General features: G+C 41.8%; 1 protein-coding gene across 1 annotated transcript in view; it reads right to left on the reverse strand.

Moving 5' to 3' along the window:
- Positions 1 to 8,874: 8,874 nt before the first annotated feature.
- The window catches only part of FGFR1OP (FGFR1 oncogene partner), a 43,201-nt gene continuing 30,273 nt past the window's right edge, over positions 8,875 to 21,802 (reverse strand). Inside the window, exons 10-12 of the mRNA XM_011999628.1 lie at positions 18,402 to 18,441; positions 17,097 to 17,193; positions 8,875 to 11,239 (exon numbers count right to left, since the gene is read on the reverse strand). Coding sequence (XP_011855018.1) covers positions 11,168 to 11,239; positions 17,097 to 17,193; positions 18,402 to 18,441 — 209 coding nt within the window. The 3' untranslated portion in view covers positions 8,875 to 11,167. The remainder of the gene's footprint in view (positions 11,240 to 17,096; positions 17,194 to 18,401; positions 18,442 to 21,802) is intronic.

A 21,802-nucleotide genomic window follows, 5' to 3' on the forward strand; every position in this document is an offset into this window, starting at 1 on the left:
GCCAGGCTGGTCTAGAACCCCTGACCTCAAGTGATCTGCTGGTCTTGGCCTCCCAAAGTGCTGGGATTATAGGCGTGAGCCACCACGCCCGGCCAATGCCCCATTTTCAATAATGGATAGAACAACGAAGAGTAAGATCAACAAGGAAATAAAAGACTTGAACGACACTATAACGAGACCTAAAAAACACCTGTATTAGTCCGTTCTCACACTGCTAAGAAGAAATAGCCGCAGCTGGGTAATTTATAAAGGAAAGAGGTTTAATTGACTCACAGTTCAGCATGGCTGGGGAGGCCTCATGAAACTTACAATCATGGCAGAAGGCAAAGGAGAACCAAGGCACCTTCTTCATAGTGTGGAAGGACAGTGTGAGCGCAAGCAGGGGAAATGCCAGATGCTTATGAAACCATCAGACCTCGTGAGACTCACTATCATGAACACAGCGTAGAGAAAACCACACTCATGATCCGATTACCTCCACCTGGTCCCACCCTTGACACATGGTGATTACGGGGATTACAATTCAAGATGAGATTTTGGGTGGGGACACAGCCAAACCATATCAACATCTCTCGAACAGTTTACCCAACAACAACAGAATAAATGTTAATATTTTTAAGTGCACATAAGACATGCTCCAAATGCAAATCTAAACCACAAGGAGATACAATGTCACACCTGCCAGAATGTCTATATTTAAAAGGAGAGATTACAAGGAGTATTCGTGATGATATGGAGAAACTGGAAGCTTCATGCATTGCTGGTAGGGATATAAAATGGTGCAGCTGCTTTGGAAAACAATTTAGGAAGTCTTCAAAATACTAAACATAGAGTTATTATATTACCCAGAAGCTCCACTTTTATGTACTCAAGAGAAAATAAAGTATATTCTACATCTACACAAACATTGCATATGAATGTGCTTAGCAGTGTTATTCACAACAGCAAAAAAAAGTGGAAACAATCCAAATGTCCATCAACCAATGAGTGGATAAAGTGTGGTCAATCCCTACAATGGAATATTGTTAGGAAACAAAAATAAATGAAGCACTGACAAATGCTACAACACAGATGAATCTTGAAAACGTTATGCTAAGTGAAAGAAGCCAGTCATAAAAGGCCACATAGTGTATCATTCCGTTTATATGTAATGTCCAGAAGAGGCAACTCTAAAAAGACAGGAAGTGGTTGCCAGACAGGGAGCTGAGAGGAAGGCAGAGCACAGGGAGTTACAGCCGATGGGTACAACGTTTCTTTTTGGGGTGAATTTTTCAAAATGTACTGTGGTAATTGTTTTATAGCACTTGAAGTTCATAAAATTTAGAGTTGCCTTCTTTTCAAAAGTGAATAGAAAAGTATATAAAATTACCTGTGAATGAGGAACAAATCCCAACAAATCACAAATTTTAAAAATCTGACAAATACCACAAACATCACAAAATCCAAAAAACTAAGATATCTGTGACTGCCTGGCATGCCTTTTTGAGACATGTGTGCTACATTAAACAGCAAACGTTCTCATATCACCTTTCCACAGGACAATGCTTTTAAAAATATCTTTCAACAGAGGTAAAAAATCAGTTTACTCTGTTGATCAAAAATGATTTTTTGAGAGGTTTTAAGGGTTTTATCAATCTTTACAATCCCTTTTTTAAAATGTCATGAAAGTGTTAGAATTGTCACATTTCTGGAAATCTTTTTCAAGTTCTTTTTTCACATATGAGTTTAGAGGATATTTCACACTTTCAGTGACTAAGAACATTTAGCATGTATATCAATACATGTTCTTTCAATGACATTCATTATCCAATTTTTCATTAATGTCATCATAATGGCATATTACAGTTTCATGTTATTTACTTCAATATTTTGTGTCCAATCAGTAATAATTTGAATATTTTTACCATGTATTTGCACGGTGTCTTCCCTTCAGTAACTGCACTGTCAAATCATAGAAGAGCTCGTCACCATCTCTGGGCAACATGGAATTTACGAACCACTGTCTTGATATAATTTGAAAGATAGTTTGTTAAAATTAGTTCTTTTTTTTTGAGATAGGGTCTTACTCTGTCACCCAGGCTGGAGTGCAGTGGTGCAATCTCAGTTCACTGCAGCCTCGACCTCCCTGGCTCAAGCAATCCTCCTGCCTCAGTCTCCCGAGTAGCTGGGACCACAGGCATGTGCTACCATGCCCAGCTAATCTTTGCTTTTTCTTTGTGGAGACAGGTTTTCACCATATTGCCCAGAATGGTCTCAAACTCCTGAGCTCAAATGATCCTCCTGCATCAGTCTCTTCGATAGCTAGGACTACAGGCACAAGCCAAGATGACTAGCTAATTTTTATATTTTTTTGTAGAGATAGGATCTTACCATGTTGCTCAGGCTGGTCTCAAACTCCTGAGTTCAAGCAATCTGCCCGCCTTGGCCTCCCTAAGTGCTGGGATTACAGGTGTGAGCCCCCACACCTGCCTATCATTCAGTTTTAATGTCCAGATGATTTCTAATGTTGGATCACTCAGCTTTATCATGCAGATATCTAAAAGGAGAGCTAAATAAAGATGCTCATCATGTGAGTTAAAGCTTGTGTGTTATTCCTGGGCAGCACAGTCTGTGGTATACTAAGAATTGTTGTTTATCTAATCTCATAATTCTCTTGTGAACGAAATGAAAATGCAGGTTTTCGTGAAAATCCTTTTCAATGTAAACTCTTACGGCTTCCACCATGAAGCTCCTCTGAGTGGTAGTAGAGTCAAGACCAGAAATCCACGGTTTCTGATTCTGTGTCTCATGTTCTTACCACAATACCACTAATAGGGATATGAGAAAAAAGCTACCAGGTCATAAAAATACATCACAGTAGCTTAGGGGGCGAGAACTTTGAGGAGGAAGTGACATCTGAATTAGGTTTCGAAAGGGGAACAGATATTCATCAGAAACTGAACAATCATCTGAGAAATATTCTCCCTTCTCCTCACTCTCAACATTTAGTTAAGACACTAAGTGCTGTGAATCTTACCTTCTTAATAAAAATAGTATTTACTGAGTACTGGTGACTTGCCAAGAACAATGCTAAGCTCTCTGCAGGCATTATTTAATTTAAGACCAGGGCAGCCCTGTAAGGGAAGGAAGCATTTAATCCCCTTTGCAGATGAGAAAACTGAGAATATTGATATTAAATAACTTGCCCAACATCACTCAGCCAAGTTGCCCATCCAGGCTTCTAACTACTGTAGTGGAGTTGACTGATTTATATTCAATTACTCTGCTTTTCCGCTTTCCTGCACGTGCCTGTTGCCCCCACAGCACCTCCCTGCTGGTAGGGGACCCCTCCCCTGTCTAGGGTGGCCTGTGCTCATCCCTCATGATTCTGCAAGGGCTGCCAGTCACGGGCAGACCCCATCAGCCCATCAGTTTTTCAGATCCCGATGTTCAAATATCACATTGAACATCCCCTCCCTGAAGGCTGGCTCACACCTTTGCATCCCCATGCGGAGCACACAGGCATTCTCCCAGCCAGGTTTCCACGTGGACACTGCAGGCAGCACCCCCTATTTAGCGCATGCTGGAGAGCCAAATGCTTCCATGGTCCCCACTCCTAGGGGTCACAGATTGGGCTCCCCAGGAAATGGACTCTGACTCCCACAGATTGAGTTTCCTGCCAGGAGTTTATCAAAAGTGCCCCAGACATCAATGCCTGTTGGAAGCTAGAATAGCAAGAGGAACTTGCCAGGCAAGCTCTCAGGGAGGTTTGGAGCCAGAATGGACTCAGGCTGAGAGGGCTGGGCCTCTTACCCTGAGGCAGAATGGTTGTTGGATGGAGCCCCATGGGAGGGCCTGGCCTTGGTGACATAGGTCTCTACAGCGGAGGCCATCCCTGGAGAGGCCATGAGAATGCCCACAGCAGCCAACAAAGCCCTTCGCTGAAAGGGATGTGGTGGCACATCACAGGATGGGGCCACCTCTGCATCTGCGGGCAGAGTGGATAGAAGAAATCAGTCAACTGCTTGTTGAAATGTATGGAGTGTTAATTTGCATAAGCAGTTCTAATTTAGAAATTAGGCTAAGAAATTCCGTTCCAAGCCTGCAGTTTAACTCCAGGAACACACTTTCTGCCAGAACTTACTATGAAGAGGTTTAGGTTTGTAGGAACAAATGGCTTTCTTCTCTCTTTCCCTTCCTTCCTCCTTCCATTCTTCCCTTCCTCCATTCCTTTTCCCTTCCCTTTCTTCCTTCCTCCTTCCCTCCCTCCCTCCCTTCCTTCCTTCCTCCCTTCCTCTCTCTAGTGTGATGGATATTTTCTTGGAAATGTGTGTTAAATAAGTTGGGGTAGATCAAATAAATGAGCCCCGCAATAAATCATGACAAATAAAAATAGTGGAGATTGTCTTCCATATATACCTAACCTCTGTAAGTGTAATTAATATATAATTAATATATTTACACATAATAGTGTATGTTAAAATGTAGAGAGAAAACTAGAGGGAAACGTGAAGTTCCACGACTTACCTGCAGGGGGAGCACCGCCGCTTGGTGGAGCAATGCCTGCAGCAGAGATGAACCCAGGGGAGCTGCTAGAAAAGGCCTGGCGCTGGGGCAGTAGGGGTGCTGGGGCAGGAGGGGTGCTGGGGCAGGAGGGGCGCTGGAACAGGAGGGGGGGGGAGTAAAAGCGAGGGAAGGACCACAAAGGCAAATGCAAAGTAAAAGAAGCAGGAACGGGGTCGAGGCATCTGAGACGAACGCCCAGCGCATCAAAAATGTGGAGACTCCCCAGCACAGCCGGAAGTGTGGCTTTCAGGAGCTGCTGTGTTACTTTTGCTATGGGGAAAAAGAGTGTTAAGTGTGTAGTGCAACTGCTTCCTCTTCTATCGGAAGAGCAAATCCAGAGAGAAGCTCTGTACCTTAAGGCTGTATTCCAAATCCGTAACTGCCTGCAAGAACGGCCAGACATGATGCAAAAAGCTAACCATTTCTGCAAACCTCGAATTCGTGGAGCTTTCAGGGGCAGTTCCTTCACCTCTTACCCTGTTCCACTTTGGCCACTTTCCACTAAAAGACAACGGAGAGGACGATGCACTGCTTGTACCTTTATCTAGGGAAGAGTGAATGAACTCTATTACATGCCTGAAAAAAATATTTTCCCAAATCGGATGCTAAGAAATCTGTTGTGAACAGTGCTGACAGTAAGGAGATCAGCACGCCTTGTCCTGCACATCCGCACCTGGACTAGCTCCTCGCACTCGGCACCTGAACACTGTGGGCGGGACCAGCACGCCTCGCCCTGCACATCCGCGCCTGATGCAGCACCTTTCCGTGCATCACCCGGGGCATTTTTTGAAATATTGGTAACATTTCTCCCATGACAGGAATGTGCAGGGAGAAAATGAAACAGGTGATGATGACCTGGCCTACCCTGGGAACGGAGACAAGTGGCTTTCTCTAACCTGGGCCTTGAGACAGGGGAAAAAGATGAGGAGTCTCCCAAGTTGGGTTAGATGGGGACGATGGACGGAAGGGCAAAGCGGTAGAGGAAGGTGGCGCATCCCAGGCCCCAGCGACTGTGTGCAAGGACCTGTCGCAGCACATGGCGTCTTCAGGACACCAAGGTGCAATGCGGTGTGGCTGGAGAATATTGTTCTATCAAAATTTAAAACTTAAGTCAGATAAAAAGGATCAAAAGACACATACGACATGGACTGAGAAGGATGGGGGAACAATGTTCAATGCTTTAAGTGAAAAGGGAACTTATTCATTAAAAATCTTCCTTTCAGAAAGCTACTAGTGCTTTAGAAAGCACAAAGGATTTCAAACAAACTATGATTAAGATACATATCCAATAGTCTGGCAACTTACAAAACATGCCAAAACTGGTTTTTAAAGAAAATACAGGGCTGGGTGTGGTGGCTCATGCCTGTAATCCCAGCACTTTGGGAGGCTAGGGGTGGGGAGGTGGCGGATCACCTTAGGTCGGGAGTTCAAGACCAGCCTGTCCAACATGGTGAAATCCCGTGTCTACTAAAACTACAAAAAATTAACCGGTCTTGGTGAAACACACCTGTGATCCCAGCTACTTGGGAGGCTGAGGCAGGAGAATCGCTTGAACCCGAGAGGCAGTTGCAGTGAGCTGAGATGGTACCACTGCACTCCAGCCTGAGCAACAGAGTGACTCAGTCTCAAAAAGAAAGAAAAAAATACAAGTGTCTGAAAATTAAACATTTATGGAAAAAAGTTTCATCATCAAATCTGATGATTCTATAAACTACCAAAAGCAAACCTCCAGCGAAAACCACAGAATGACTGACCTCCTGCATGCCACCGTCCATGCTCCTCCACGCTCCTGCCTCAACCCGGCCCACTAAGCTCAGGTCCTCTCCTGTTCCCTGGTTCTTGGGAAGCAGGTCTGGTGTGCAGAGGGCAAACCTTGCCCAGTGCAGCTGTTACACTAGCAGGCAGAGACGTGGCCAAGCACAGCGTGTGCTAGAAGCAGGGTAGGAGTTAGGAACTCGCCCCTCCTCCCTGGGCTGTAGAGCACACGTTGCCACAGGCAGGGCCACAATGCAAAGTCCGATGACACATGCGGGGGGCAGCTCGACCTTACCTTGTTTGGGGGTTCCTTTTCTAAGGGCAGCAAGATTCATTTTTGAAAACATGTATCAGGGCATACATTTCACATTCAAAAACACTGTCCCTCCTACCTCAGAGGCCTTGCTGTTTCCTTCTGTCTGCCGCTCTTATTTACCCAGTGCACACCCAGGTTTCCTTGAACCTGAGGACACTTTTCCAATCTGACTTCCTCGGGGAAACTCTGTCAGCCTGGAGGTCCTCTGGACAAGTCTCTTGGCTGATCTTGTCATCTTGCTAAATCTTGTCATCTCTCTGTTAAACATAGAGATTTCTTTGACATTGCCTTTGAGGTTACTGATTTTGAGTCATCCCATTATTTAGCCCTGCTACTGAATTATCTTACGCCAACAATTTTTAAGTCAAAGATCGTTTTAATTATAACCTGTTTCATACAGCCTCTTTTAGGTTCAAATATTACCTCAAATCTCGGAGTGGCATAATCAGGTTTGTCTTAATCCATTCAGGTTCTTAAAGTACCTTGGACTGGATAATTTATAAAGAATGGAAGTGTAGTGCTCATAGCTCAGATGGCTGGAAGTCCAAGATCAAGGCACCGGCCGGTTCAGCATCTAGGAGGGCCTGTTTCCTCATCGGCAACACCTCCTCACTGTGTACGCACACGCTGGAAGGGGCAAAGCAGCTCTCCAGGGCCTCCTATAAGGGCACTAGTGACCTCATCAACTTTCAGAGGCCCCACCTAATTCCATCCTATGTGGGATTAGGTTTCGACATACACATTTGGGGGACACACTCAGTCCTTCACAGGTTTTTGTTCTTGAATTATCGTGTTTCCTAATTACATTTTCTTCAAGATCAGTTATTTGTTCGTCTGTCTTTCGTGACATGCTATTCACTTTCCTTAAATGTCAGATATCCTTGTTGAACGTGTGGAACTCCGAACGCAGCATTAGGACAACTCACAAAGGTAGCTGCCCTGGATTTCCTCCCCAAACATATCCCTTCCTAGAGCAGGGAGACTAGGCTGGGCGCCGTGGCTCACACCTGTATTCCCAGCACTTTGGGAGGCTGAGGCGGGTGGATCACCTAAGGTCAGGAGTTTGAGACCAGCCTGGCCAACAAGACGAAATCCTGTCTCTACAAAAAAAATTAAAAAATTAGCTGGGCATGGTGGCAGGCACCTGTAATCCCAGCTATTCAGGAGGCTGAGGCAGGAGAATCACTTGAACCCAGGAGACAGAGGTTGCAGTGAGCCAAGATCGTGCCATGGCACTCCAGCCTGGGCAACAAGAACGAAACTCCACCTCAAAAAAAAAAAAAAAGAAAAGAAAAAAGAACAGGGACACTGGGGGCATGGACTGCTTAGAGGGCAGGGGTGAGATTAGCACGCATGGACAGAGAACTGATGGGGAATCCCTCCCCACCCTATGCCACAGGAGGGCTCCAACTTGGGCTGGGTGCATTTTTCTCCAGGAAGAGCTGCCTCTCCTCTCCTGCCCCTTTCCCATGTCCTTCATGAACCACCACCACAGCAGAGCCGCACAGAGGGTACCCCCTTCAGAGGCCCTGCTCCACTGAGCCTGGTGGGTGGGGCAAATTCACAGGACAGCCTTCTCCTGAACCAGATCCCCTTGCTGCAGACCTGAACCTAAGGGTCTCTCCAGGTTTAGGGTAAGGACAGCTTTCCCCCCAGATTTTGTAGATTCTCCCAGCTGCCTAGCCAGAAACCACATTTTCCAGGCCCCATGTCAGTGCTCAAGCCTGTTTACAGCCCCAAAGATACCAAGCTCATACTAGGGGACAAATGTTGTGCCAGGTACACAGCGGTTTAAAAGAAAATCCCTGTTCTCATGAGCTCATAGTTAATAATAATAATAATAAACACATAATAAGCAAGACCATTTCACAGCATGCTGAGATGAATAAAATAAAAGGGGTAAATGCAAGTGGTGGGGCAGGGACAGGGAGGAGAATGGACATCTCCCTTAGGTCTGGAAGCTTCTTTGAACATGAGACCAAAACAAACCAGCTTCATGCAGTTCTAGGGGAAGGACATTCCAGACAAGGAGGGGCAAATATCACATCTTGAGGCAGGAAGGGCTTTGGCAAGCTCAGGTGCAGAGGCTGTGTGGCAGTGGGCTGGCCCAGCTCTGGCGCATGGGCAGGAGGGGAAGAGAGGAGGGGAGGAAGAGCTGTGGGCAAGCATGAGGCAGGGACTAATGGTGGCATCTACACAACTGCTCACAGGTTGTTATCCAACATAAAGTATAAAAGCACAACTGAATATCAACAAAGAGAGAATAAATGCTTTTTATTCATTTGTAGTTATCAATAAAAGACCTAGCATTTAAAAAACTCCACTGTAAAACAAAGGTTACCATAAAAATGTATTTCATGGGTTAATATTTCAATATTTATTTTTTAACAGAAAACACTCATCACATGCAAAACCTGTCACTTCACATCTTCAAGTTGAATAAGTTGACAATACCTAATCAAAAAGTACATGTGAAAAGAAAGCTTTTTATAGTTGAACTTGAAGTCATTCAAAATTATTCAATAAAATACATGTAGTGCTGGCCCGGCATGGTGGCTCATGCCTGTAATCCCAGCACTTTGGGAGGCCAAGGCGGGAGGATCACGAGGTCAGGAGTTTGAGACCAGCCTGACCGACATGGTGAAACCCCATCTCTACTAAAAATACAAAAATTAGCCGGGCGTGGTGGTATGCGCCTGTAATCCCAGTTACTCAGGAGGCTGAGGCAGGAGAATCGCTTGAACCCAGGAGGCAGAGGTTGCAGTGAGCCGAGATCACACCACTGCACTTTAGGCTGAGTGACAGAGTGAGACTCCGTACCCCTGCCCCCCGCAAAAAAAAGATGTATGTAGTGCTGACAAAAAAGTTTCATATTTGGCATTTTTCTCTTACCCTCCCAAATATTATCAAAAGGTCTGATTCTCTGGGTAACAGAAAAGTGACAAATTTCAGTTGCTACTGTTCGACAGTTTCATAAATTTAAAAAGCCACATCCTGCTATGCTTTCAAATCATTTCACTGAAACCTAGTTCCTATCAAATATTAAAAATAAATCATACATGTGATCCAAATTCCAGAGGCCCAGAACTATAGTGCTTTTAGAAAGTGACTGTTTACACAGATGACTTACAAGGAAATGCATTTTATAACAACCACACTGGGGGACTGCAACAAGATTACATCTGCACATGGTGCTGTTTACTAAGACATGAAGAGCTGAAGGAGACTGAGATAGCAGCTCACAGACAGAGGGCAGAAATACACAGGGCTTCCAGGCTGTACCGGCCCAGTTTATGTCCTACTTCCTCTTGATGTTTACAGCTCAGTTTCACTTAAAATTTAAAAAGCCAGATTCTGTTACACAGCCTTAATCCTTACATTTTCATTTCCTCTACATGTTAGAGCCCAAGGAGTAATTTCTATAATATTTGGCTAATATGAAATGAGAAACTGGCATTGCACAAGTCATGCAGTCTGCTCACTTACCAAGACCAGTGAATTAGGTCTAATTTCTCCTTTTACTAATAAAGGTAACTTGTAGTAAAAAGTCGCAACTTAATTGAAATTATAAAGTGCAAAAACAGCATAATCCTAGCTTTACTTATATATAAATATGCATGCATCACTTTCTACTGTTTTTTCTACTTGCACATTTTAAAATATTTTGGTATTATAAACGTCCGTGCCCTACATAAGAGCAACAATGCTTTAACCGTATAAATGAGACTGCGGAAATTCTATTATTGGCTCTATTTTTAAGGATTACAATGAAATTATGTACAGTATATAAAGCTTGTCAAACTGAACATGGTCTTAGGCCATTACTACTATTTCATTCCAATTTGGATTTTAATACAATTAACTTACAGATCTGAAATAAAAGCACTGCTTAATGGTTTCAGATGCATGTTGGTACTGAATATGTTTCAAGGAATCTTTACAAATAATAAATTATAATGAAGAGAACCTACGACTAAAGCTGCTTACATGGACAACAGGAGGAATGACGATTGCAAATGTTACCTGTTATTGACAATTCTATGAATTCAAACTCATAACCACTTCTAGATTTCTTTAAAACAAGCAAAACTAAATAGCACAGACAAGAGTACTTTAATATAACCTTAATGGTCTAACAAACCTTCCAAATGGAAGGAAATACAAAATAAAGTTGACACATCAAATTTAACTTATACTAATATACTTCAGTATTACAAATTTACCAAGTCATTTTGCCAACTATGTGTAGAACCACCTAATATCAAAATATACTATGGTGGGTAAGCTCTGATTCCAGAGGGCTAAAGTCAAGGTTTTCAAAGACCACACGTACCAGCAGCCACACACACAAAGGGTTGTGCGATCCTACGGCTTTATTGACACCTTTCATCATGCTCTTAACACTGATGTTTTCATGGGTTCCTTCCCTGTAATGAAACTGTGTAGATAATCAATTTCCATAAAGAAATGTACAGTTAAATTAAGAATATTAAATCTTTCACACATGGGCTCAAATAGGAAGCATTTTGTTTAGTAAAATGAAAATTACTTTTAAAAAATATCTGCAATGTTTTTGAAATGCAAGGCACCAATAGAGAGCAGACATTCCAGCTGAGTGATTGTCTGGGGAAAAAAAAAAAAAGGAACCGGTGAGTCCTCTGTCCTTGTTAATGAGAACACTTCCTTCTTCGTGACTATGCAACATCTTCCAGGTAATCTGCAACATCACTGAGCTGGGATACAGTCAGGTCTTGTGTGAGGTCATCAAGCTTCGTTGTTCAAAAGAAAGAAAAGAATTAACTGTCAGAATGTGAGTAGTCTTAAGTTATTTTAAAAAATCTAAACCACAGTGAGATAGCACCTTACTCCTGCAAGAATGGCCATAATCAAAAAATCAAAAAATAATATAAATGTTGGTGAGGATGTGGTGAAAAGGGAACACTTTTACACTGTTGGTGGGAATGTAAACTAGTACAACCACTATGGAAAACAGTGTGCAGATTCCTTAAAGAACTAAAAGTAGAACTACCGTTTGATCCACCATTCCCACTACTGGGTATCTACCCAGAAGAAAATAAGTCATTATATGAAAAAGATACTTGTACACGCATGTTTACAGCAGCACAATTCGCGACTGCAAAAACACGAAACCAGCCCAAATGCCCATTGATCAACAAGTGGAGATAAAGACATTGTGGTATGTACACACGATAGAATACTACTCAGCCATAAAAAGGAACAAATAGGCCAGGTGCAGTAGATCACGCCTGCAATCCCAACACTTTGGGAAGCCGAGGCAGGCAGATCACCTGAGGTCAGGAGTTCAAGACCAGCCTGGGCAACATGGTGAAACCCTGTATCTACAAAAACACAAAAATTAGCCGGACGATATAGCGTGTGCCTGTAGTCCCAGCTAGTTGGGAGGCTGAGGCAGGAGAATCGCTTCAACATGGGAGAATCTCTTGAACCCGGGAGGCAGAGGTTGGAGTGAGCTGAAATTATGCCATTGCACTCCAGCTTGGGTGACAGAGCGAGACTCTGACTCAAAAAAAAAAAAAAAAAAGTAACAAAATAATGGAATTTGCAGCAACCTGGATGGAATTGGAGACCATTATTCTAAGTGAAGTAACTCAGGAATGGAAAACCAAACATCACATTTTCTCATGTATAAGCAGGAGCTCAGTTATGAGGATGTAATGGCATAATAATGATACAATGGACTTTGGGGACTCCAGGGAAAGAGTGGGAGGAGGGTTAGGGATAAAAGGCTCAAACTGGGCCCAATGTATACTGCTAGGGTGATGGGTGCACCCAAATCTCACGAATCACCATTAAAGAACTTATTCATGCAACCAAACACCACCTGTTCCCCCAAAACCTATGGAAATAAGAAATAAAAAACTAAAAATTAAAAAAACTGTTGTTGTAATTAAAGTATTACTTTATACTTCATAAACCAACTCATATTTAAACCTGTGTTGAGAAGTGATTTGCCTAAAATCATGTCTAATAAGTTAGCACAATCGTTTGAGTTCAATGTTTTATAATTACTCTCAAATATTTCAAGTGAAAATTTAAAATAAAACACATCTTAGACATTATTCCAATTTAATCTAAGAAACAAATTAGTGAAAAATTGTATTAAACTTCTTTACCTGAGCATAGTCCCAATGTACGATTCTGTTCACAGTATCACTCTATGAATTGCTAACTCTAAAACCAAAATTTACCCACATTAAATTTCACAAAAAGTTACTAAAATGTATACTTTGGAAACTATCCCTTCTTACGTGTTCATATGATGGTATAGAACATTAAGTTTCTAACATCAAGCTCGATATGGTGTGACACACTTTAACACTGTGCCACCTGAAGCCAGATCACGAGTCCTTTTGGAGGCTGAAGTGAAAACAGAAAGGCAGACAGGACGGCCCATGGACTCTCAGACTCCTAGCCCCGGGTTCACAAAGTGTTGTAAGAAATGACTGATTTTTATTTCTGTTTAAACTACTTGTAAACTAGAAAGTTAACCTATTAGCCAACTTACACCTATTCATTTGTATAAACAACTTATGATGATGGAGAAAGGAAATATTAATAGCTATTTAAGCATAATGCAGGCTGAGAAAACATTATTTTTTAAGTAAGGAAAAAACCTTACTTAAGTAAGGGTGAGGATACAGGCTCCAAAATATTGAACATACAGCTAGGCAGGTCTCACTGACAGCTGAGTAAGGACAGAACTCAACCTTTCCAGTCCCACCTAGACTCATCATTGTGGTGACAGATCAGGGGACAGCCACAGCCACACCCACACACACACTCTTAGGCATCATCTATGGCTGTCTTCTCCATACAATGGCAGGGTGGAGTAGTTATGGCCTGCAAGGCCTAAAATATTCACTATGTGGCCTTTTAGAGAACAAGTGTGCCAACACCTGGGCCAGATAATAACACACAAGAATAGGAACATCTTGCAGAGATGCAACAGTTCCATCCTGATATACTGTGAGATGCTTTTGTCTGTTAATCTGCCCCCCACATATCCTCTCATTTTGTTATTCTTCAGATATTCAGAAATTTAAGTTATAAGTAAAACCCTTTTCAACAGGTAAGTCCTTGCCCTTCCTCTTGGTCCAAATATAGTCTTGCTGTAAAACTATCTCACAAAGAAAATTACTAGGAATCTTAATTACATTTCTTATGCATTCAATTCAAATTCAGTTTACACAAAAACTGAAGAGTCAGAAAAGCTTGCAGAGAGATTATAAAACAGACTCTGATACCTTCGAACTGTATTTTCTCCTCCCATCATTGTTACAGAGTGAAATTGGTAAGGTTTTCCATTTCGTTTACAAAGTAATTGAGTGTTGTATTAACACGAATGTTAAGCTACAGACAAGAGTGAATACAGGAAAAATCGTGGATTGAAAAGGATCTTAATCTAGATAATTCAGTTACTGGAGGTCATTAATTTAGTTTTGCTTTAAGGCAAAGAAAAGAACACAGTAACAACCAGAAACTTCCAAGAAGAACAGCTTCATTTAAAGTAGTTACCAAGAAAGAAAACTGAATGAACAAAAGCTAACTAGAAATAAATGGCTATTTAATAAAGCCTTTCCGCCAGGTACGGTGACTCACGCCTGTAATCTCAGCACTTTGAGAGGCCAAGGCGGGGGGATCACGTGAGGCCAGGAGTTTGAGACCAGCCTGGCTAACATGGGTGAAACCCCATCTCTACTAAAAATACAAAAACTAGCCAGGCGTGGTGGTGCCTGCCTGTAGTCCTAGCTACCCAGAAGGCTAAGGCAGAATTGCTTGATCAGGAGGCGGAGGCTGCAGTGAGCCAAGATCCAGCCACTGCACTCCAGCCTGGGCAACAGAGTGAGACTCTTGTCTCAAAAAAAAAACAAAAAACAAACTAATAAAGGCGGCTTTCATGCCTCATTAGTTTTAGAATAAGAACTCAAAGTGGGCAACTTAGTTCAAAACTATAAAAATAGATTTTATATCACAAAATAAAAATATCTAAAAGGTACATTTCGAGTCTTGAAAGGGAAATAAAGGATCCCTGTGATAGCAAGTTTCATACAAATCGACAGGAATTTTTTGTAAGATTTTGAAAAGTTTTATGAAGTGTAAATGTTCACGTTTGCTGAATTAGATTGCTGTGCATTAACAGAAACCTGGGATGCACACTTATGTTCTGTCCCTTACAAACATGTGACACTCTTACTCCAACGTCTACCTATGTCTTTGCTCGTGCTGGCTCCCGTGCAGGGACTACCCTCCCCAGGGCCTCTGTTGCTAGTTCATCCTCTGTCATTTCTGGTTCAAAGTCACCTTCTAACAACCCTGCTCCTCCCAACATTCTGTCTCTTCACACAGCGCCCTCCAGTGAAGCTCTGCAGTCAGGGCGGCACAGACATGTCCCTGGATCTCCCTTCTGTTCTCATGGTGCTTACCATGTTCCTCCTCAGCCCTCACAGAACCAAGTCAGTCATCTTTCAAAATCCCGATCAAATATTAGTTCCTGTTTCTGAATTTTCACAGCCCATGAATGACTGGCATTTTATGGCACTTGTCACTATAAAAAGTAATTACTACAAAAAGTGTCACTATAAAACTTGATTTTCCTATGTCTGTACACATGGCTTTTCTCTCTCTGATCCTGCATAAATTTGAGGGGAGAAGTCTGTATCTGTACCTATGACAGAAATGTCTATTGTGACTATAATCAATAATAGTATTAGATACCATTTACTGAATGCCTATTCTGCTAAGCACTGAGCTATATGCTTTACACGCTTATCTCTAATTTTCACAACCACCATCTCTCTTGCAAAATAGATGTGAGACCCAAGGGACCAAAAGTTAAACAACTTGACCAAATTTGTGAGTGGTAAGTAGCAGCTCCAGGACTCAAATCCAGATGTGATGAACTTACAGAACTGGCCCATTCCACTGAGCTATCTCCTTCCTCACACCCCCACATCCCCAGCCCTGTGCTTTCTAAATAGTAGGTGCTTAATGGACAGTGGTTTTGGTCACCTTGGCTGAAAGGTGACCAAATTGTCTGCCGTATTCTGACTGCAAAGAACACAAATGCTTTTGTGTTCCCCAGGTGCTCGGTATCAATTCTCTGCACAGAAGGCTTTAGAAAATGCTTCCTAATGAAGTACACTGACTGTCAAAGGCCATTCTATGTAAAAGGCTGCTAATAAATGGCAAAATTATCTAAATTTAAGCTTTTAAGTGAAAATTTCTAGGAACATTGGTGTGCCAAACCCAGTTAGTAGGACCCAGTGAGAAGCAGCCTAACAAAGCCCAGACTCCTGGACGCCATGCAAGGCCTTCAATGGCAAAGGGATGCCACGCCTCCTCTTCAACCCACATCATTTCACAAATCCTAGTTTAACAGTAATTTATTCGAGTCCTCTACCTCACATTTAAAGAATTCTTCTATAGTTTCTTTGGTATAAACTTTAAAGCAACATTTTTCAGGCCTCTTCAGGATGATGCAGGGTGAAAAGAGAAAGCTAAATTTATAACTATAAGGGTATAATACATCAGGAATTAGAGAAGTGCTTTACATATTATCATTTAACCTTCAAAATAATCCTATCACATAGGTATTAATACTTTCACCTTACAAGTAAAGAAACTGAGGGTCAAAGGTTAAAGCTTAACTAAGAAAATATATGAAAGAATAAGAAAGCAAACATAGATGTTGCTAACTTAGATTGTGTGGTTGCATTGTAAACGCTACCTCTCTCAAAGGCCTTCTCCCTGTGTGACGATCACACGCTTAGAGAATCCCACCTCGTTCTGGAAAGCAAGTCCCCTCCCAGCCATGGCAACCTCTGACCTGACTGGTAAACTCATCTGAGCTGGGGATAGCTTGATGTGGGTGCTGACAGGTGACTCTGCAATGCTACAGCTCACCATCGAAGGATCTTCTGTTCTCTGCCTACATAAAAAGGTCAAGTTTGGATCTCAAATATGGACTCTTATAACTTTATGGCCTACTGTCTTGTCTCCTGTGGTTTTTAGCCCAGCGTGGCTTGCATGTTCAGATGTCGCAACTGGCCAAGATGACCACACTCTCTGCACTCCAGGCTCAGCTTCACCCTGTGATCACAGTACCCTATACTGACTTCCATCTACGATACCAGGTGGTCAGTTCTCACCAGGCCTGACCCAGCCTGATCCCTCTCAATCCACAGCAATTCCAGTGCCCCAGGAATAATCCTCAGGTATTTCAGCAGCGAGACTTGGGTACCAAAGGAAGTGACAACCAAAACCAATCTTACACATTCATCAAAGACATTCTTTATAAACTTGAGCCAGGACTGTGTCATGACTTTTCATAATTTTCAACTGTTTTTCTACTAATTAGTATGAATTTTTGAAGCTTTACAGTAAATCAACAAATAGGTTAAAAAAAAAAGCGCTCTATGGGATATGCAGAACACCACACCTTATCACTGGTATTGATGTCATCTATTTCCACAGAAAGGTCTTCTTCAATCTCTTCACCAATACTTATCTCACTTTTCTCTGAGCGATGGCTGGTACTAATTTCAGGAGGGGAAAAAAAAAATAAGAACTCTGAAAATAAACATTTAAAGAGATTAACTACCATTCTTTAAACATTCAGATATTTCTTTTCATCCTTTAAGTAAAATATAACATTAACTATAATTAATTTCATACATATTGTCTTGCTTGACTCTTAAAATAATGTGGCAAGGGCAGTAGCAGTCAAGTCAATGTAACAGATGAGGAGATGAAGGTTCAAAGCAGTGACTTTGGTCACAACAGCAAGAAACCAACCAACCCAGATTTTTACAATTTCATCTACTACATCATGCTCTTTCTCAAAAACTGTATAATAAATTATAAAAAATACAGACTTCCAATTGGAAAGATAATCTGTCAACTAAATAAAATTCTCAGGCATCTAATTTAAAATTTCGAATCATATCCACAACAAATATTACTTCTACATTACATATTATATTTCTGTGTATAAGAAAGGAATCAACGGGCATGGTGGCTCTTGTCTGTAATCCCAGCACTTTGGGAGACCCAGGTGGGTGGATCACTTGAGGTCAGGAGTTCAAGACCAGCCTGGCCAAGATGGCAAAACCCTGTCTCTACTAAAAATACAAAAATTAGCCAGGCGTAGTGGCACGCACCTATAATCCCAGCTACATGGGAAGCTGAGGCAGGAGAATGGCTTGAACTCGGGAGAAGGAGGTTGCAGTGAGCCCAGATTACGCCACTGCACTCCAACCTGGGCAACAGAGTGAGACTCTGTCTCAAAATAAAAAGAATGGCAATCTTACTAGGGCAGACCACATATTAAGAAATGTGATCTGAATCAAAAACCTAATTTGAGAGCGTCATTATTTCAAGTCAAATGGAGACAATTCCTGCCACAAAAAGGTATGGAAGGAAGAGAAATTCAACACTTACAACATGGCAACTGTACTGCTTCTAAATGACTTCTCAGTTAATTCTTCAATGTTTCTCTTCATCTCATTCTTACTACCAAGTTTCCTGAACATAATGTGTCTACATTCTAATGTAAAATCAAAAACATGCTCTAAAGTCAAATATTTAATTTTGGATTAACTATCTTTTCTTCACCTTCAATCAATATGAACAACAGAATCAAATACACTAAAATAAGCACCAAATGTAATTTTGTCTTGTTTGTGTTTGGAAATTGTTTACAAATATGTATATATTTATGTATTTGCCCAATAGTTTTTCTTACCTGTTAAAATCATCCACATAGTCATCGTCTTCTCCAGTTCCTGATAAGTTTAAGAAAAGATATGTTATATCTAATACACGTCACAATTTACCTACCATTAAACACACATTTCCTTTAAAAAAATTAATTATATTGCATCATTTAAAAAGTCCCGAACTAGAAATAACATTTTTAGCATATATAATATGAAGACAAATGACAAATGAAATACCTAAGAAATAATAAACTGTTACAAGTGACTATAAAATGTGGTTAACACCTCATCTTTACTCCAGGTACTCTAAGGCAATTAACATGGGGCACGCTCACGATTAATAAGGTCCCTTGACTTAATGGTATATAGCAATAGCAAGTCATCATTAATCCCCTCTAAGTACTAGATGAACTACTGAGAGTTTTCAACATGCTAATTGTTTCGTTATAAAAGTTAAAAACACTCACGAAGTGTGAAGAGGCCACAGAGCACAGCAAAAAGGGCACCTTCAGTCAGACAGAGCAGGGCTCAACTGCCACTCCACAGCTCTGCCACCTGAGAATGTAAGGTGCCCTTTCTTGGCCATGTCCTCAGCTCTGATGTACAGCCAAAGCCACACCAATCAGAGTTAACACAAGGATTCAGGTACATGGTGTGCTTAACAGAGACCTTGGTCCACAGTAAGATCTTAATAAAAGGCAACTGAATGAAGGTGGGATGGTGAATGGTGAGGCAGTGTTACCAGTTTCTCAAAGTGCACCACGAGCCTTTGATAGAGTGGGCACCTTAAGATCAACTTAAGGCTATAAAGCACAAATCTGCAAATCAGCAGCCCTTCCCTCCCAGGACTTCTGAGGGCTAGATAAGGAAAAAGGGTTGTCAGCCTCAAAGCAGACTTGGAGGCACATGAGAGCCAACTGAAAATGTGAATGGATGGCCTATGAAAGACTCGGGAATTATGCACAGCCACATGCAGAAGATGTGGATCACAAAAAGAAGACCTGGCGTGACAGGTCTTCAAAGAGCCGTTCAAAGATCCTGTGGGCCTTGTCCTCGACCCTCCCTCAGATAAGGCTGGACTGTCTCTAAATCGGTTGGACTGCTGTGGGGATTCAAGCTCTGTCCAGACAGTTAGATAAGGTCAAATCTTATGATTAATTTATCAAGCAGATGAGTGATGACTAGGTCCCCTAGAGGTATAGCAATGACTAAGATGGTATCTCAGATCTCAAGGAGCAAACACTCTAGTGAAGAGAAGCAGTGGAACAAACCAAATACTGCTAGTGCAACTGGGAAGAACTCCAAGGATGCAACTGAGTGGAAACCTAGGTTGCAGAGGTACAAGTTACTGGGGACAGTGTGTTCCAAGAAGAGGAAACATGTGACAGCCCTGAGGTGGGGAAGTGTGCGGTGGTTTGAAAAACCATCAGTGCAGCTCAGAGCAGTGACGCACGTCTGTAATCCAGCTACTTGGGAGGCCAAGGCGGGAGGATCACTTGCACCCAGGAGTTTGAGACCAGCCTGGCATTGCAAGATCTACCCAAAAATTAAAAATTTATTTTATTTTTAAATTTTAAATTTTTAAATTTTTAAAATACCGTCTCAAAAAAAATTTAAAAACTATCAGTAAGGAAGCCACACAACCATAAAACAATGAATTTGGGGAACAGAATGGGTGGAGGGAGAAAAAAGGAGTCGCGATCAGAGGGGTTGGCAGAAGCCAGATCATGAGAGCTTGGCTGGTCGCAATAAGGATCTTAGCCTGGATACAAAGGGAAGCTCGTCTGGGGTGGGGTGGGGGAAGACAGGAGTGACAAAGTCCAGGGAAGCACTATCTCACTTCTCTTTTCCCGGAGATAATCTTACCACCGCAAGAAGAAATGTGCTTACAGGAGGCAACAATGAAAGTAAGGAAAGCAGAAGGCTGTCAGAAAGTCCAGGTCAAAGATAACAGAGGTAAAGGCTTGGGTCAAGGCAGGTGTCCCACAGATAAGACAGATGGGTAGATGATATGGGGTAGGGAGAATATCAGCAAACAAAGAAAACATGAATCCTTGTTACTGCTACACTCAAATCTTGCCCAGTAATGAACTGGAAATCCCTGACCATAAGCAGTCAGGAGGGACGTTTCCAGCTTCCTCTCCTCTCGAGAATCAAGAGCTCGTCTCCACTTAGCCTCAAAGGTTAAAGGGCTGCAAGTGCTTGACAGAAACTAGGCACTGTCAGGGCAAACTAGGCACTGTCAGGGCAAACTAGGCACTGTCAGGGCCGAGTAGGAGAGGTGGAAATCTGATTAAACAAACCGTGTATGTGGCTGGTTTGCAAGTGCTAAGTAAAACCAGCAGTGGCAGCTACTAAAATGTCAGCCTCCAATGACCCATCATGGTGTTCCTATGTATGAAGGCCAGTGAGGAGAGCAGAGGTGGACACTGAGCTGAGACACCGAGGACAGCTGTGGCTGCAATGTGGACTTAAAGGAAGCTAACTGGATTCCCCATCTGCCAGCATTTGTAGTCAATTCAAAACACAAGGTATTTACTGAATAATGTGCTATAACACATTAGATTCTGACTTCTTGGTTATGTATTGTTTAGTGTTAACAATAATTTAAGCCAGTGTCAAAATGATTAACAGAATACATATAGGTTGAGCATCCCAAATGCAAAAATTTGAAATCCAAACTTGAATGAAATCCAAAACTTTTCGAGTGCCAATGTGATGCTCAAAGAAACTGCTCATTGGAGCATTTCAGACTTTCAGATTTTCGGATTTGGGAGGCTCATCTGGTAAGAAAAATGCAAACATTTCAAAATCCAAAAAAAATCCAGATTCCGAAACACTTCTGGTCCCAAGCATTTGCGTTAAGGATACTCAACCTGTACTACATTACTTTAAGGGTCAGCAAATTTTGGCCCTCAGGCCAAGGATTCTTGTTTTCTTCCTTTTTTGACAGTCTCTCCTCCCCATCCCATACCCTCTGTCTTATCTGCCCTTACCCCAGTCATCTTTGGCCCGGACTTCCTGACAGCCTTCTGCTTTCCTTACTTTCATTCTTGCCTCTGGCTCATGACCTGCTTTTTTTCAGCCTATAAACTAAGAATGGCTTTTACATTTTTAAAGATTGTTTAAAAAAAAAAAAAAAGACCATATGAGACACAGTACATGCCATCAGCAAAGCCTAAAATATAGACTATTTGGCCCTTTACAGAAAAAGTTTAGTAACTCTTGCTTTAAATATGCAAAGTACCTATCTATAAACACTCCATTTGGGCACTTTTAATTAATATTTGTCTGCCAAACTAAAATAGATTGTGCTCTAAATCTTTATTTGTAGATTATTTCTTTGGAACTCAGAATTTAAGTTCCCATTGAAATGATTATTTCAGTGCTGTCTAAATAACACACAGGCAGTAAAACACAACGGTGA

This window comes from Mandrillus leucophaeus, unplaced genomic scaffold (genome assembly GCF_000951045.1).
Source record: "Mandrillus leucophaeus isolate KB7577 unplaced genomic scaffold, Mleu.le_1.0 Scaffold6, whole genome shotgun sequence".
NCBI classification, from domain to species: domain Eukaryota; kingdom Metazoa; phylum Chordata; class Mammalia; order Primates; family Cercopithecidae; genus Mandrillus; species Mandrillus leucophaeus.